This window comes from Pleurodeles waltl, chromosome 11, assembly GCF_031143425.1.
Source record: "Pleurodeles waltl isolate 20211129_DDA chromosome 11, aPleWal1.hap1.20221129, whole genome shotgun sequence".
NCBI lineage: Eukaryota > Metazoa > Chordata > Amphibia > Caudata > Salamandridae > Pleurodeles > Pleurodeles waltl.
Genome location: NC_090450.1, coordinates 882,369,205 through 882,386,509, shown reverse-complemented (window position 1 = coordinate 882,386,509; position 17,305 = coordinate 882,369,205). Strand labels below are relative to the sequence as shown.

Genomic DNA, 17,305 nt, shown 5'->3' with positions numbered 1-17,305 from the left:
AGCAACTATATTTTTCCATCTATGACAAAGTGTCCCTTCACCAGACATTCCATCAATCGCGCTGGCACAGTGAACCTTACAGCTGATTTTGGGATCCCGTTCAGCACACGACTTGTACACACGTAGAGAAATTTCTCTACGTGTGTACATTCTCTGATTTCTCTTGGAGAAATCAGAGAATGTATTGGAACACTAGCACAATCAGTTTAGGTTCAAAAAGGGAAAACAAGTCTTAAAGCATTTAAATAACGCAAGGCTTGATGACAGTATGGCAATTAAATCGACTACTGTAAGTAAAAAAAATAGGGGAGCCGTCTATGAAAGCAGGTAAGACTCGGATTAACAATGTTAAAATGGCTGCACATTGCACAAATGCTCTTCCCGAAAATTAATTTTATTTTTGGTTAAGTGTTAGTTTATGTGCATCGGAAAGAGGTAGAAAAATAATAATCAGTGAAAAAAATATTTTACTTTCGGTGTCAGGGCTCCAAGATAGTTGATAAAATGAAGAAGCAAGCTAAACGTAGAGGAGGGTGGGAGTTTTCAAATCTGCAGCACTGCTTTTGGGCAATGTTTCCCAAGAAAGTATATCTGACAACAAGATAGGTACATGAAAATACGCCTCCTGCAAGTCAAAGAATGCTATCCAGTCCCTGCAATCAGAGCTAATCGGATCAAAGCCTATCAAGTTTATTGAACTTTTCTTTCCTCAGAAAGCTGTTCATCAGGCAGAGGTCCAAAATAGGTCTGAGACCTCCACCCTTCTTTGGAAAAAGGAAGTAACACATACAGCAGCCTTCCCCTTTCTCCAAGTTTAGAAGCCTCTCGACAGCAGCCTTAGACAGCAGAAGGTTGACTTCCTGCATCAGGACTGCAGAGTGCTCAGTTACCCCAGTATGGAAGGAATAAAGGGTAGGCAAGTGAAAAGGGCAGGGCATAGCCTCTTTGAACAACCTGAAGGACCCACCTGACCGACATGAAGGACCCCCGGCAGAAAAGAAATGACATATTCTGCCTTCTACAAGGCAGAATGGAACCTGGGAGGGAAAACTAAAGTAGTTTGTCAGCCACCGTGGCAGGAGAGAAATAATTAATTTGAGAATTGCAGCCCCTGCTGTTTGAATGGTAGCTATCAGTGCTACAATTTTGGTTCTAAAAGAACTGCATCAGTTGTGGTAGTACAGGTTGGGAAGGCTGGCATGGTCTGTAAGCCAGAATCCCGGAACAGACTCTGAATTTTCTGTTTTGTTGGGGAAATTGTTTAGCTGCTGTCAATGGCCTCAGAGAATGTGTTGTGGCCTGAATGCCCTTCATTCATTTCGGCACCAAAATCAGTTTTTTCTTTGTACAATACACAGAAGGGCATATCAATCAGGGATGCTTGAACATCTCAAGAAAACCCAGTTGGTCTCATCCAGGCATGCCTACTAAGCACAGTACTGGTGCCAATATCTCTGCAAATGCAGTCTGTGGCATCCAGGACACCCTGGAGCACATAGTCGGCTGCATCCTGTATCGTTTGAGCCAAACAGACCCAGATGTATCTGGGGTGGCCAGCAAGATGTCGCTGGACATATCATGTAACGCATGGGTGTCTTTACCCTATGGACAAAGTGTGTTGATACACTTAAAAGGCTAGACTAGCTGAAGAAAACATTCTCTTTCTTGAAGCATCAAGTCATTCTGATTCCTATTTAGAGGAGTGGCCAGGAAGAATGCTGAATCGAGTGAGGCTTGGACAATGTAGCCAGAAGGGCATCCCAAAGGGCTTCATTGAATGGCTATATTGGCTCAAATGAAACTCACCCTGGGTGAGGAATCTCAGTTAACATATGTTTTCCTCACAGTAGTAGGCAACTGCAATTCTAGTGTTTCGGCTGCCTCCAAACCAATAGCGCCTTGAGACCCTAACGGGTGAGTAATGCACTATACAAGTGCAAAGTTTACAGTTTTACAGTTCACAAATGAAGCATTTTCTTCCATTGGGGGCCCAAGTGAAGAGAAAAGCTTTGCTTCAAGAGATGTGTCTAGCCCACTGGCATTTTGTAAGTCAAGATACAATGCATCATCAGTGTAATGAGGAGACAGCAATCTGTCCCCTAACTCATCATCATCAGTGTCCTGAGGGTCGCAGGCTTCCTGCACTGGCTCCAAAAAAACTTAAAAAGAGCATTATTCCTCTGCTGATACTGTTGTGACAGAGGTTTGGGTGTAGAATCCAGTGGTATAAATACTGGTTGTGCTTTTGTGATTTCATAGCGCAACATAAGTCTAGAGCAGACTGATGTTCTGGTTAGAGACAGGTGCTGGGGACATTGATAGAAGGACCAGCGTGGACCTTGGTGGTGAAGCAGAAGTCAGTATCAGAGTTAGAACAGGCCAGGTAGTGGGTTCTGAGGTGGCAGACATCACCAGTGAGGAACATGCTGGTGAAAGTCTGACTGGCGAACCCTGAAGCTCCGCGTGGCCCATAGGCACACCAGATAGAGCTGGAATCACCGAAACTCTGCAGCATAGCCTCTGTGAAGGACACTCCTTGCTGCAGGGTTAATGACCAACCACTCAGGAAACTCAGTCACCTATCAGCAAGCAGGAGCATGGCTGGAAGAAGTCTATGGATCCAGTCTGGCACCTGGGAAGATCCTATGTGTGAGGAATCTGCAGTTAAAGGTATGTTCCTCTTCCCTGCTATTCTTTCTTGGCCATACTTTTTCTATCTTTCTTTTGTTCTTCAGAACTGCTTTTCTGTCTCATTAAAAGACATATGAGGAAACAAAATATTTTTACCTGTATAGTTCTACACCAAACTATGAATAGTAAATCAGTGCCACTAAAAATGACTGTGGTAGCACAAGTGCAATAAAAAAGTGAAGGGATTTGGAAAAGCTGTCAAATGTTTTAGCAGCTTTTGTGCCAGATCCATGTGTTTGGGTCTTTATACACAAATAATAATGTGTTAAGTAGTCATATATCCTGCAGATGTCTATATAAAGCAAGACTTTCTCAGCTCCGAGAAACTCATCTCTTCGACATCCACTAACAGACTGTTGAAGAGAGGTACAAGTAAATACAATGGAATGTACCAATCTCCTAGAAACGAATATTTCAGGGAAGAATCTTCAAAACTATCCTGATGGGGGAAAACAAATAGATGTCTCAGTCCCGTAAGATGTGTTTTCATTATAAAGAGAAAAGTGACAAACGTTCTCAAATACATCGTGTGCGCCACCTTCTCATGAAGTGAAGTGGGAGCTTCTCTCCAGTTGGAGAAAAGCAGATGGAGAATAAATTAAAATGAAAACAGTACATTTGCAAAAGAAATGGGAAGTAACCTAAGTACTGTGGCCGAAACATCAGAAGTTAAATAAGCCATACCTATAATTATATGACTGGGAGAGCTATGAGCAATAGAGATCCAGACATTTTTGATGGTTAGAAATATGCATAATGACTTCCTAAGTGATTGGAGGATAGGGGCCTTATAAATCAGGATGAATATCTATTTTGATGTATTCATTTTGAAATACAAAGGAATGCCCAAGACAACTACTTTATATAATTATAAAATACCCTCTATGTTAAACATCAACTAGCAAGGTCAATATAAAACACTGTTCTAAGGGAATCTCTGTTGAGGGGGGCAGATTTCCAGCTCGGAGTAATATCAAACTCGATAAATGCTTGTTGTGTCTACAAATCTGCTGACAGAAGACACCGGAGGTCAGCGTTGGCAGAGAAGCTCGGCCTTTGTGCTGTGAAGTGTTTACTAAGCAGCAGGCACACAGTGCCACACTGTGCCTTTACCACGGGCTCGCTGATTGAGCCTACCCCGTTAGCCTTGGAATGGAGCCCGGTGAGCGCTCCCAAACCCTGCTCGAAAGACCAGGGTTTCTGGGACTGATTCTTCTTATTCCCTATCGAGTATTGCCATAGGACATTCTGCGTTTAAAGCCGCTGACTGGCGGATGTTGGCACCTTTGTCTAACACCACTAACTCTGGCAATTATATATTTTGCACAATTTTTTTTGTAGAAAATTAATCGTAGCGTCAAACAGCAGATATTTCACACTAAAACTTAGCCCTAAATTACAGTTTAGCATTTTACATGCGTAATTTTCCATCAACCGCACACAATTAAGCAAAAAGGAAATTGCACTAATTTCCAACAGCCCTTCCTCTTCATCATTTTTGTTTGTGGCAATTGTATTTTTTTTTTTGCAGTTTTTCTTTAGTGTAAAAGTCGTCCTTCTGGCAAACATTGATGCCAGAACACATTTCACGCTCAATTTAGCCATAAATTACAGTTTTGCATTTTACATAACTGTGCATTAATTTTCCTGAAATTTTGCACAATTAAGTGAACTCAAATTACACAAATTTAGCACACTCCTTCCTCTCCATTATCATCTGGGACGCTCTCGCTTCTCGGTCCTCACTTTCCACATCTATAGTAGATCAGATGCACCTCTTGTTATCTAAGATTTAGGCAACTATTGAAGGCTTGGTTATTCAAACATGCATATGATTAACTGCTCTGATGGTGGGCTAAGCCTTTGATTCCTAGCGCCATGAAACATCTGGTGTACGGGCGCTCTATAAATATATGTAACATAACATAACATCTTTCTCTTGCCATGTGCCTTCCTCGTCATCTATGAACAAGACCAAGTGCTATTGTAACCGCTAGATGGCATCATTTAAAATCTCTCCCAATACATCTGCTCTCATAGCAGGGTGGTCCCTATACTAAATAAATGAAGCAACTTATGTCACCTGCCAAAGCACTCTGGGCCTGATTCACAAAGGCAAACTTACCCTTTGTGTAACTTTACTCTTTGTTGGTAGTCTCAAAACTCCAATTTAACAGTAAGTTTACGACTGCGGTGACAGTTGTTGAGGCAGAAAACGCCACATATAAAAATAATAGACTTTTCCTATCTTTCTATATGCGGAGTTCTCCGCCCCGACTGCAGGGTCTCCACAGTCGTAAACTTACTATCAATATGCAGTTTTGTGAATACTAAAAAAGAGTCAACTTACATAAACGTGTGAGTTTACCTCTGTGAATCAGGCGCTCTGTGTTCTACCTCAAGCTGGAGTGCTTGGCCAGGTCCTACCCAGCTTTCTAATTAATCTGGCGACATTAAAGGGAAGTTGCTGCCTTTATTCAAGTGGAATTCTTCGGAGGAGACGTTTTGTTTTTCACAAATATGGATTTTCATCACAATACAAATCTATACGTTTCGACCCGACTTGAGGTCTTTAAACTCTAGACTTGCTAAAAAAAACGTAGCACTTCCATCCTCCACCCCTAAGAGCATGATACTTCGGGTGTTTTATATTTTACGTGCTCAGTTACCTGGCTCTCCTAAGGATAATTAATCTCATATTGCTTTGGTGACGCAGGGGAAATGAGGAAACTTGTTACATAACTATGTAAATCGCTAACGTTTCATTAACACACCCAATTAAACCCCCATCTTCAACTCTCCCCATTTACAAAAACACCACCTTTCAAAAGCCACAAACATCACTGGACAAATGGGGCTGAGTGGTTCACGGCTCCCCTTGCTGTGCTGAAGAGGCCTGCTGGTCCCGTGTCCTGTCACACAGAAATGACTTCATTATGGGCGAGCACAAAGTGCTCTGTCCATTCTGTAATCTCTCTTTGGGCTGGAAACCACGCCCATGCCACGTCAGTCACTTACATTGGTTCGTGGGCTTGCCTTTTAAAATCCACTTGCTTTCATTTGTGAAAGGCATGCATACGTCATGCCTTTTCCGGTGTTTAGCCCACCTACACAGCACCGGTAAACTACCAAAAACATACGAGGCTCGATGTTTTCAGCCTGGAGTCCGGACTACTTTATCTGTTTATTTTCCACGCAGCGCGATAGTGCTGCATTTTACATAGCGCGATCGCTCTGTGTTTTTTTTTGCTTTACAACGCTAATAGCTCTTACTCGAACAAATGCGAGACCCGTTGCATTGAAAATGCTTTTTTTCTTTTATTTTCTCTGAATGTTGTGCTCAGAGGATGCATGTTGGCCACTAGAATTCTCGACGACGACTAAAAATTAATGAGCGAAAAAAGGTAACACCCAGTATTTAATGTTGGGAGCAGTGGCTAGACAATGTTTTATCCAAAATGGTGCACTGTTGAAGAAGAGGTAAGGTCCCACTTAGATAAACGGGATTAAGAAATATCAAAGTGCCAATGATTCGCTGATTTTGCAAAAAGGAGATTGCACTGACAAATGTAATTACTCCACTTCAGGTTTTATTGCAGAGGACAAGTAACTCTCAATTAGGGTGCAGCACAGACGAAGGAACTCAGCCAACACGTGTTTCGCCCTACCGGCGTGTACGCCATGGCTTTCTCAAGGCATGTTATGTAGATCAAATTCGGCTTGCACAAACAATCAACTGTGTAAGACTCAAATCGTATAATAAATCTGCTTATAGTCGCATTAGAGTGTAGAATAAAGTAAGTCACATTCGTCGCCGTATATATTAGGAACGAAGGCCTGAAGTGGAGTAATTACATTTCTCAGTGCAATCTCCTTTTTGCAAAATCAGCGAATCATTGGCACTTTGATATTTCTTAATCCTGTTTATCTAAGTGGGACCTTACCTCTTCTTCAACAGTGCATCTCTTTTGGAGGACTTGGGTCCATGTCCTCCGGTTAAGCTCTCACGCTTTCAAGAAACGGCATTCTATACAGGAAGTGCAAAGTCTGGACCCTTTCCCTTGTTGGAGAACTCTTTGCCTACATATCCAAAATGGTGAAGTCATTCAGTGCTTCTGGAAGTTCAGTCACTTGAAACTTATCAGGGGTGGAATAAATAACTTCCATGACCAACAAGATCACCTTGAGCTGCTAGTAGGAATCCCACTGTTGTCAGTTTATCAAGCATGAGAAAGAAACTAAAGCAGAGCAGCTTATTCCATTATTAAGAGTATCAAACTAGTCCAGAGAATGAAGGGGGAACTCGGAAAGAGTTTTAAGTGAAGAAATACTTGTTAGAATCAAATACTGGAAGAAATGTTTAAAATAAACGCAATCTAGGACTTTAAATTCCAGTTTCTTCTCTTCTTCTGCATTTAAAAATGTCCAATAAATGCCTAATTGAAGCAATGTTTTTATGCTGTAAACAAGAAGGAGCATAGGAGGAGAGTGGACCCCAAAATCAAAAGCCAGAACCAAAACACAACAGGAAATATGATCAGATGAGCTGCAAGACAGCTTCCTATAGAATAACCAGGATGGCTTCGGTCTCTCATGCAGTAGGAATACAGGAGTTACGTCTTCATCAGGTTTGCAGCCGTAGACATGGAATAAAGCAAACAGCATAAAACCCCTCACAAGTTCAGCCCTGGTCCCACTTTCCTACAGCTCATAGGAGATTTTATAGGTCGGCTGGATTCTCACGTCCTGCCCGATTGTGGCTTTGGTTGTTCCCAAGATGCAGCGAGGACATGTCAGATATAGATTACTCATTCAGGATATGCTTCCTTTTCCTAGTGTGCCATTTCTCTATGGGTGAAATCTCAATTCGGCATTATTCAAACCTATGTTCGAGCCTCTTTTGCTTCTTGTCTCCACCCTGTGGTTGTTTCTTGGATGGTCCAAACCCAACTCACCAATGCTTCCAGGTTTAGAAGCCCCCGCATAGGGTTACAGCCCACCAGGGAACACAGAGGAGGACACAGTCGGCTCCAGACTGCCAAGATAAGGCTCCTCGACCATAGCAGGATGTCCCTGGGAAGGGTCGGAATTCGCAAAAGCAGGTATTGTGGTGGGTAGCGGGTTATCCAGGAAGAGGCAACCGATACAGATGGAAGCTGGGTTAAAGTTGTGGTCTGAAGGAGGTCTGCTGGTGAGAGGAGCTTGAGCAAAAAATGTTGTATAGCAATCTACTCAAACCAGCACTTCATGCTTACATCACTTTTGCACTCTCAAAACATAATTTTTATATGTCCAGCATGAAGTTCAGAAACTGGTCTAATCAGCCTGATTTCCTCCAGCACTGCCACTCGTCAATAACACACCCGTAGCAGATACAGGGTTTCAAGTCATATTAGGGCATGAAGTAGGAAGGAAAACCACAAAGTTAATGGGTGAAGTGGTTGCATTGTTTGAAAAACAATGGACTGGAATGCTGCCCAAGCGACTGACATTGGCTCTATTTGTAAGAATTCCACCCATGACCTTTGTATTTCCCACATGATGTAGGGACCCATATAGCACTTGCAGATAAGGATCCAGTACATACTGGCAAGCATTCGGATGGTGTGAAGAGTGCTATGTGCCGAAGTTCATTCTTTGCTTTAGTCCCTCCTTGAAAAGTGGGCTGTGAAATGCAGACCTGTATGGAAATGTGGTTGGCAGCAAAGAATCAGATCAAAAACACCCATGAGGAGCTCTGGATCCGCCAGGTTTAAGTTGGATACCACTTAAGGTGCAATACTCTATATTTGACCCACCTAGCCTACATTTTGATTAGTCAGTGCAACAAGCCAGCTACTTGAATTTACTGATGACTGAGGCAGCACTTCCCCCTGGGGCTATTTAACCTTGGTCCAAGGGTGCCGGAGATATGCCAGATTTTTAAGAATATCTAAAAAAAGATACATGTGTACCCAATCTATCTAAATGGAAATGCTCTAGACACACCTTAAGTATCCTGAAATCCTGATACAGCTTCTGCCCTTTAGAAGCTCCATGCCGAGAGTGCCCGAGGGGAATCTGAAGGACTAGAACAGTTCCACCGTCCTTCACATACGAGTACTAACTAAAGTGCTGTGGTGCTGAGAGTACTCGGGGGTCACGATATTACAGATGAATTAAATGTCGGAAAGATATTTGCTAAAAGGACGAGGGACTCTTTCCCATGCTGGTGCGAATACTTCATAAATGTATAAAGTTTCTTGGTCAGAAGAAAGATATTTTCCTGGTAAGAGCTAATCTTATGGAACGTGAGTCCCCGAGGAAGAGAGGCCACATGACACAGACACTGGCGAGAGCAAGCACAAGACATAACAATTGGCCCTTTTCTAAGCAGAAATGGGAAAGAATGCAAAGAATTCTTAGTCATTTCAGAGAAAGAAACGAGAACAAGCATTTCCTCTGAAAAGAAACTTGTATTCGACACTGAATGGAGCATGTGTTTAAAGAATAATGCAAGCATGAAAAGATGAGTCCCTGAGTTCAACACACCACTCCTTCAAGTGGAAAAAGCTCACAGAAATGGGATAAGGATGGTTTATTTCGAGTTTCAATAGCAGATCTATTATTAATACATCCACATAAAAAACTTGTTAAATAAACAGAAGGCTTTCGGACACATTTACACTATATTTGAAGTTCATAAATGCGTACTGTGTACACATAGCACTACCAAAGGGAAATGAAGACAGGTGGCTGTTAGGCACAGGTCTGCAGACACCCCAGATAACAAGAGAGGTGGTGGCTGGGGACGCAGGTGTGCCACCTTCATCTTCTGCCTCCCTTGGGGCTCTAGTTCCACGACTGAGATGGTAAACCACCATTACCTCCTCATCTGTCTTCCTTGTCCCAGTCCTGGCTAATGAGGCTTCTGCTGCCAATGTATGTTATCCAACATACAAAGAAAACATCACATTGAACCCCTTCTCCTGATTTAAATCAAACTATGCCTCAGACAATTATCTAACTCCTTGCTATTTGCATTCCTTCTCCTGACAGTCTTACATGGGAAGGCTAGTTTCCACAGAGGGGCAAATGCAAAAAGAAAAAAACACAGATGATGGATGGAATGCAGAACAAATCAAACATTCACCCCAGTCACATATCTGGGTTCAATCCATCAATTTATTTTGCTTGCCATGCCATTCGAGTATGGATCCAGCCATATGCAAATCAGTCCTGACCCTGTTCCCCATTGAAACAGTGCCGTCTGAACTGCCAAACCAAGTCCTCCTTAGACCAAAAACAAGCATCCTGGGACTGGTTTTATGGTATCACTCCTCATCAGCCAGGCTAGCTTGAATCTGGTGGCATAGCAAGCACGGACCCACGTCTGGGCAGACCCTTCCCACTTAGGGCGACAAATGCAAAAACAAGAGATGATGGACGGAATGCAGAACAAATCAAACATTCACCCTTAGTCACAAATCTGGGTTTAATCCATGAGTTTTTTTGCTTGTCATGCCATCCGAAATTGGACCCAGCAGTATGCAAATCTGTCTTGACCTTGTTCCCCATGGGAACTGTCTGGTCTGAACTCCCAGACCAGGTCCTCCCTGGACCAGAAACAAGCACCCTGGGACCGGTTTCAGGGTATCATCCTTCATCAGACAGCCTAGCTTGAATCTGGTAGCATAGCAAGCATGAAGTGCGCCTCAATCAGGGCCCCAGGGCACAGATGGGCGCTGAACCAGGAGGAATCACCACTGTGGCCCAGAAAATGGAATGGAGCGACCCACACGCCCTGAGGGCTCTGGATGTGCTCCCTGTAAGACAGAGTAAACTGCTGTGGGTCCACACCACCGACTTTCCGCCACAGAAACCGGAACCTGACCTGGGTCACCATCTGTTGAGGAGAGAGGGGGTGGCAGCTCAAGAGGTCCTGGGGGCTCCTGCTTGCTGCCCCATGAAGGTAAAATTCATGGGCAGCAGTAATGCTGGGACCAAACCAGGTCTCTGCGTAAACAGTGAGTATGGGTCTCCCGGAGGTGGGGTCTTTTGTGGCACAAGTAGCTGGACAGGGTGGAGACCCTCAACAGAGGTCCCCGATCCTGATAGTACTGAGAAAAATGCTACATCTGTGCATGAGAGGAGCGCAGGAGCTCCTAGGTTGATGTGATGTTTTTTTTTCTCACTGTATCTCCGACAGAAAAAGCACAGATGCGCTACAACCTTTGCGTGCAAAGTGTTTTTGGTGATTCACACGCTGCTTGGGAGGTGCATTTCTTTGGGCGATGATAAGAATCTGCATTTTGGTCATGTGTTATGTTATGCACATTCATGATAATGTTTTCGCCATTATGATCATGTGTTTTGCTATGGCATGTGCCGTTTGGTAACAAGGATGACTTCACTACGGCGTGTGTTGCCAAATACCAATAACTTATATGTTTTTTAAACAACTACTGCTGGCTTCTGCAGAGTACTAATAACTGTGTAATGTTCTGACAACTGCTTGTGTAGAAGGGTATTACTGACATGTGGTATTTGGTCTAATGATGTTTTATGCAATACAATTTATTTTTATATATCTTGTTGTTGTGTTTCCTTTGTGGTGAATTTATTGTGTCACATGTGTTGTGTGTGTTGTGCAATCGCTTTACACATTTCCTCTAGGATAACCCTGACTGCTCGTGCCAAACTACCAAGGGGTGAGCATGGGTTATTTTGGGTGTGTAACCCCTTGCCCTGACTATAGTGGGTGGGTTCTGCCTGGCTTAGGTGCATACCCTAGCCAACCAGAAACTCAATTTCTAACAAGCATGTAATGCCTGGATTACTTACCAGTAATCTTCATTACTCCGAGTCGTAGTCTTCCTCGTCACAGTCCTACGGTCCCTCCCTCCCTTTTTTACTTACACGGACCTCCTTAAATTTTGGCCTTGGATCACAGGATGTGGGTAAGGGTTAGTCCTTTTTTAATTACAACCCCATTAAAGGGGAATATCTATTCCCGAAGGGGCTTAATGTATTTCTTTCTTTTGTTCTTTAGATGGTCTACGTTGGAGGCAAAAGCATCATTACTAAGGACCGTAATGAGGAAGACTATGACTTGGAGTAATGAAGATTACTGGTAAGTAATCCAGGTATTACCCACACGAGCAAACAGCAGGTTCAGACACAGACAAGGACACATAACAAGGGAGTGGTAATTAACTGCTGTTAGAGCCCTGCTGGTAAGGTGCAGGAACTGTGTCTTGTCTACAAAGTAGGCAAAAAGATGGGTCTTCTTTCCCCCAGGGTGCTCCTGCTTCCTCTGGAAAAGCTGTCCTTTCAAACAGGGCTGTGCAAGTACTACGTGCTGCTTTGTTGAAGGAGAACGTAAGCCTGACTGACATGGAGTAGTAAAAGAAAAGAAATAACACAAAAAATAAACAAGACAATTTGTTTAGAATTTATGCTGTCTGTGTTTGATTGGACTTCCCCCATCAGAAAAGGTAGTGGTGGAGGCTGGTGAGACGTGCCTGAAAGGGCAACTCCTGTGGAGGAAGCAAGAGGACCACAAGGAGAAAGCAACCATTGTTCATGGTCTTCAGGCGAGAGGCAGCTCCTGCTCCACCCTCGTTTCCTCCAGCAGCTACAATTATGCTGTGGTGAGTTGCTGGTGTGGTTGTAATGCGCCCCACAGGACACAAGCTATTTCAAGGGACAGGGAGCTGGAGGACACAGAACGCTCAATGAACGGGCTCACAACGCTAGTTTCAGCCTGCAAAGGAAGAATTCTGATTGGCTATCCAGCGCCCAATGTTCCATCTAGAGTGCTAATGTAAGTTATATTATTGATTAGCTGATGTTTACGTTGATTATCAAACCCTTGTTATGCGTTCTAACTTGTGGCTCAGGCCCATATTTGCAAGGGTGTGTAATTAACAGTTGTTATTGCTTTATTACAACAATGGGATGCTGGGAGTTCTACTGAAAACAGTAGTGAGGCAGAAGGAGAATATTAGCTAGTGCAGGCCTTGTGTCCATCATCCCAATGCTTGTCTTTCTGTTCCTCCCTGCTAACGTAGAACATTCTCGCCACAGAGCAATCTAGCCTTAGTCTCTATGCTTATCGGCTAAGGATCTCTCCCTCAATATAGGGCTGTGCCTATGGCACCGGCTTTCAACTCAAAGAGTAGGTCTTTGAAGACTAGTAAATACCTCATCAGCGGGCTGTAATGCTATTGTATACCACGGTTCCAAAGCGGGATCTACGTTAGGAAGGGGCGTTGACTTTCACCAGGCAATGGTGGTAACAATATGTCTTATTTAAAAAGAGCAACTCGATTTTGTGGTCTTTCTCAAAAAGGAGCAATTACTAACCTGCATGTTTATGAAGATGAAGAAGACTCCGATGTCCTTGCGTACTGTTCCCTTGTTGTAAAAATAACGCTGCTCCTTTCACCATGAAAAAGCTCTCACTGAGGCTGAAAGACACACACATAAGCCTTGTCAACAAAAATGTGCAGAAACGAATTCTAATTCAAAACTAATGCAAACAAACACTTCTCCTTTTGCCCACAAAATCACAGATGTGCTTAGAACACTGATAAACAACCGGAAAGATCTTCACATCCTAAATTAGTATTTCATGGCAAGGAAACATATATCTCTTTATGGCAGTGCATCACATAAATGTATTCTTTAGAATGAGAATGATTTGTAAAAAGCAAGGAGGTGGCATCTTCCACATCACAATCTTCGGCCGTGGACAGTTGCCTTGCTCCATAAATGACTTTTGACCGTCACGGTTATTGTAGGTTTTTTTGGGCACAGCACCAACTGGGCCATGTTTTTTTAAGGCAAACACGAACCTTAGATCAAGAGGAAAATGAGGTACTGGCTTTGTTATAGGTTATCATTGATAGTCAATATATGGAATTAGAACTGTTGTGGAGATATTTTGCAGATATCCCTTTTCTCTATTCTAGGGCATACAATTGTGCATTTAATATTTTCAAATGCTATTACAAATTTCTATGCCAGTGTAGTGGGTTCTGCCAGGTTTCACTGCCCTGGGGCATTCACAATGTTAAGGCAATAAGTCAGTTGGTGTTTCTGGAGCATCTACCAACTAACCTACAAAAACACATGATGACTATCTTTCAGGTCAAAGGAGATGGCTCGCTAAACAACTTAGAAAATAAGTGGACAAGAAAGACCCTTTTGATTTTAGATGGAGGAATTGGGAGGTGATACGAATAGACACGGCGCTTCTGAAAAATCCAAAATTCAAAATTTAGAACGAAAACATCTTCACAGAAACCAGCCAACATCCCTGGGGGTCTTAGAACTTCCTGACTTATCTCAGAGTACGTCATACAAAAAGGACCATTTATCGGCGCCCCCTACAAGCAGTAATGATTTATTTTGTGCATTATTAATAGGGGTACAATAAATATTTAAAAGTTTGAACATTAATAGTTACGGACATATCATTACACGATATACACAATTTCAAACTGATCAGCTGAAATTTTACAATATGCTTGCCTGGGAGTATTCTTCAATAGGCCATTACAATGCAAGACATCTGACAAAACCTACATAATTCGGGCACATATACAGCCATCTTAATGTTTATAAAGTTAGGCAACATTTAGCAGTGCACACACTGAAAGGAACAGCTATATTTTTAACAAAACAAAACCACAACTTTTAAAGAAATCATCTGAAATACATCAACTGATTTATTAAAACAGTTAATCTTCAAAGTGGGAAATGATTCTGCCCCAGTGCTATATTAAAACTTTTCATGCAGCAGTATCTTAAAATATTAAAACGGAATGTGCTAGCACACTACCATTAAATTCTTGAACCCAATCTCGAGGTTTATTTTATTTTCCAAGGAGTTTGAGTGCTAATGTCAGGTTAGTGGGTTAGGGACTCCAGCTTACTTACAGGTGGTATCTTGGATTCTGTGTGATGATGGCACTTCCCAGGAAGCATGGCAGCATCTTCACCAGGGCGTCCTGGGTGCAGTCTTCAATGATGTGCATAGTTAACCAGCGTGCACTCTGTCCATGAAGCCTGGGATGGGTTGATATTTATTCAGTGCGCCGCCTTATAACTGCACCTAAATGCGAACATGCAGATTATCCAGCTGCAGTCGCGAAGCAGCAACATCCTGACAGGTGACAGAGGGGTACCACCGATCCGATGCATCTCCAAAGGCACGAAGTGAACAGATTCTGCTTTTCCTGAGATTGCGTCCAAAGCCCAAATAACATCCTTTTCATCCCATTATCTAGCACTAATTTCCATTCACTTAAGATGCTGCTGTGTTTGGAACGCTCGATCCCGTCTTCGTAAAAGCCATCAATAATGCTCTCGTTTCAAAAGGCAGAAAAACAAATCTGGCGTGCGGTTCAAGTTCTGTGAGATCACCGATTGCTCACGTGAGAGGCAGAGTGAGTCAATCGGATCAGCATTGGGGCTTCTGTTGTGAAACAGACACATATAAGAAAAGAGGCACTGACCTTCTGCGAAGAGAAAGTGACCTCTGAACACAGATGGACGATCTCAATCCAGATGCCCTACAGTGGTTGCGTCAGAATCCTTTAACATTTTTGACCCATGAATGACAATAACACATAGAAGACATAAAGCACACTTTATGAATTATCTTGCTTTAAGGCTCACAGCACGAGTCAATGTATGATTAAGTGGTGATTTCAGTAGAAGGGACCTCTCCTTTTCATTGTGCGTGCTCTGTCTTCCTTGAGTGTTTCCAAAATGCCCAGACATGCACCGTGCCCATTTAATATCCAATACTAGAGCATCCAATGTACAGTGGCAACAAGAGTGCAAATTGTATATTTAGATGACTAAACTAAGATATCCTGCGGTTTGTCTCCAGTTCTGAAGCCTTGTCACATCAAGGACAGGCAAATACCTCGCTGATGTCTCAACTAGGCCAGCCACTGCAGTGAGATACTCCTGTCGTTAAAGGTGCCGGCAAATAAAAAGAACTTCTGCAGAAATGACCTTTGACATCCATACTGGCTCAATCTGACGCACAGACACGGAGTGGGTTCAACGGTTGACCATCCGAGGTCGAAGATGGGTTTCTCTGCAGTGCTGGGTTCAGACACAATTGTGAAGACTAAAGAAATCCGCGCTCCATACCCAAGAGTCAGCTCGAATAACCAACTTCCAGTGAGAGCAGTGAAGGGAGAGGCTGCGAGCACAGCCCCGACCGCCCTCCCTCGCCCCCTGGCTTGGACAAGGCACTTGTCTAGCACACCCTGGTGAAAGGGGGCATTCACATGGGCAGCAGCTGAGGCGGGCCCGCTACTCCCCTCCCACGCCGCTTCTCGCTCCACACACGGTACCGAGAACATACAGCAAAGCATTATCATCATTTGAAATGAAAAACAGCATTTCTGCAAAATGGCGTAACTTTTCTACCTAGAAACTTGGTATGTTTAAGTAAACACTAAGGCACTGTTACTCATCACTGGCCTGAGCCCACACGCCCGGGCTCGGGACACTACAATGAACCACATCACGAGCTAAGAAATGCCTCTGATTGGGAAGCCGCAGGGCTGTGGGACGCACAATAAAATCTATACAGCGCTTCAATGTTCATTTCCTCGCCCCCCGAGCCGCCCCTCCTGCCCCACTGCAGTGGCAGCATCAAGGCAGCACTCATTTTCTAAAAGTGTCGAGATCGTCTTAAAGTGCTGACAATGAATAGGGCTTTCAAACCCCTGGTGCCAATGGACAGTAGCCCATACAAATTCCTCACAATGCTTAATTGCTCACGAGAGGACGATTACTTCATTCCTTTCTGGCGAAGGATGACGCATGCACGTGTGTATCAAGTGATCCGTCGGGGGCGATCCCTTTAGCCTTTCCCAACACACCATACTGTCAGGACAGCTTGTCCCCCCATCACATCATACTGTCAGGACAGCTTGTCCCCCCATCACATCATACTGTCAGGACAGCTTGTCCCCCCATCACATCACACTGTCAGGACAGCTTGTCCCCCCATCACATCATACTGTCAGGACAGCTTGTCCTACAGTGGGCATTCTCGTGCATCCTTTAATCACATCCCAGTACATTTCTAAGAAAACTCAATTCAATGAAAGGTTTTCACTGAAAACCCATTTAACTGGAAAGCAAAATCAGAGAAATACAATTCAGAGAAATGCATTTTACTGTATTTAGGATTAAGAAGTGTGAATGATTGGGTCAAGATACGGGATGATAACAGAGCTAGTTTTAAGTTTACACTCAAACTAAAGGCTTCAGTAAATGTTATGGCGAGGATGCAGGTAAGAGATTACCGGGTTTCAGGTCAAGATTATGTTAAGAAAGGCATGGAAGATGGTGGCCAGTTGATCGCAGCCATTGGAGAACCCACTGTGGAACTTTAGACCTTGTCTTTTGGAAAGAAGCTTAGGGTCCTGAACACCCAGGTAAACTACTCCTCGTTGCACAGGAGGGTGTCTTGGACTCTGCGTGGTTGGTCAGATTTGCCTTCCCTGAGCGTTCCGCAGCATACCCTGTGACTGTTGCCTAATGTTTCCTTTTGTGTCTCTTCTGCCCACACGGCTCAGCTCGGTAAGCAGCACCCTGG

The 17,305-nt window shown here is 43.5% G+C and overlaps 1 protein-coding gene across 1 annotated transcript in view; it reads right to left on the bottom strand.

Moving 5' to 3' along the window:
• The window catches only part of SSH1 (slingshot protein phosphatase 1), a 339,738-nt gene that overhangs the window by 188,114 nt on the left and 134,319 nt on the right, over nucleotides 1-17,305 (bottom strand). Inside the window, exon 3 of the mRNA XM_069214779.1 lies at nucleotides 13,039-13,142. Coding sequence (XP_069070880.1) covers nucleotides 13,039-13,142 — 104 coding nt within the window. The remainder of the gene's footprint in view (nucleotides 1-13,038; nucleotides 13,143-17,305) is intronic.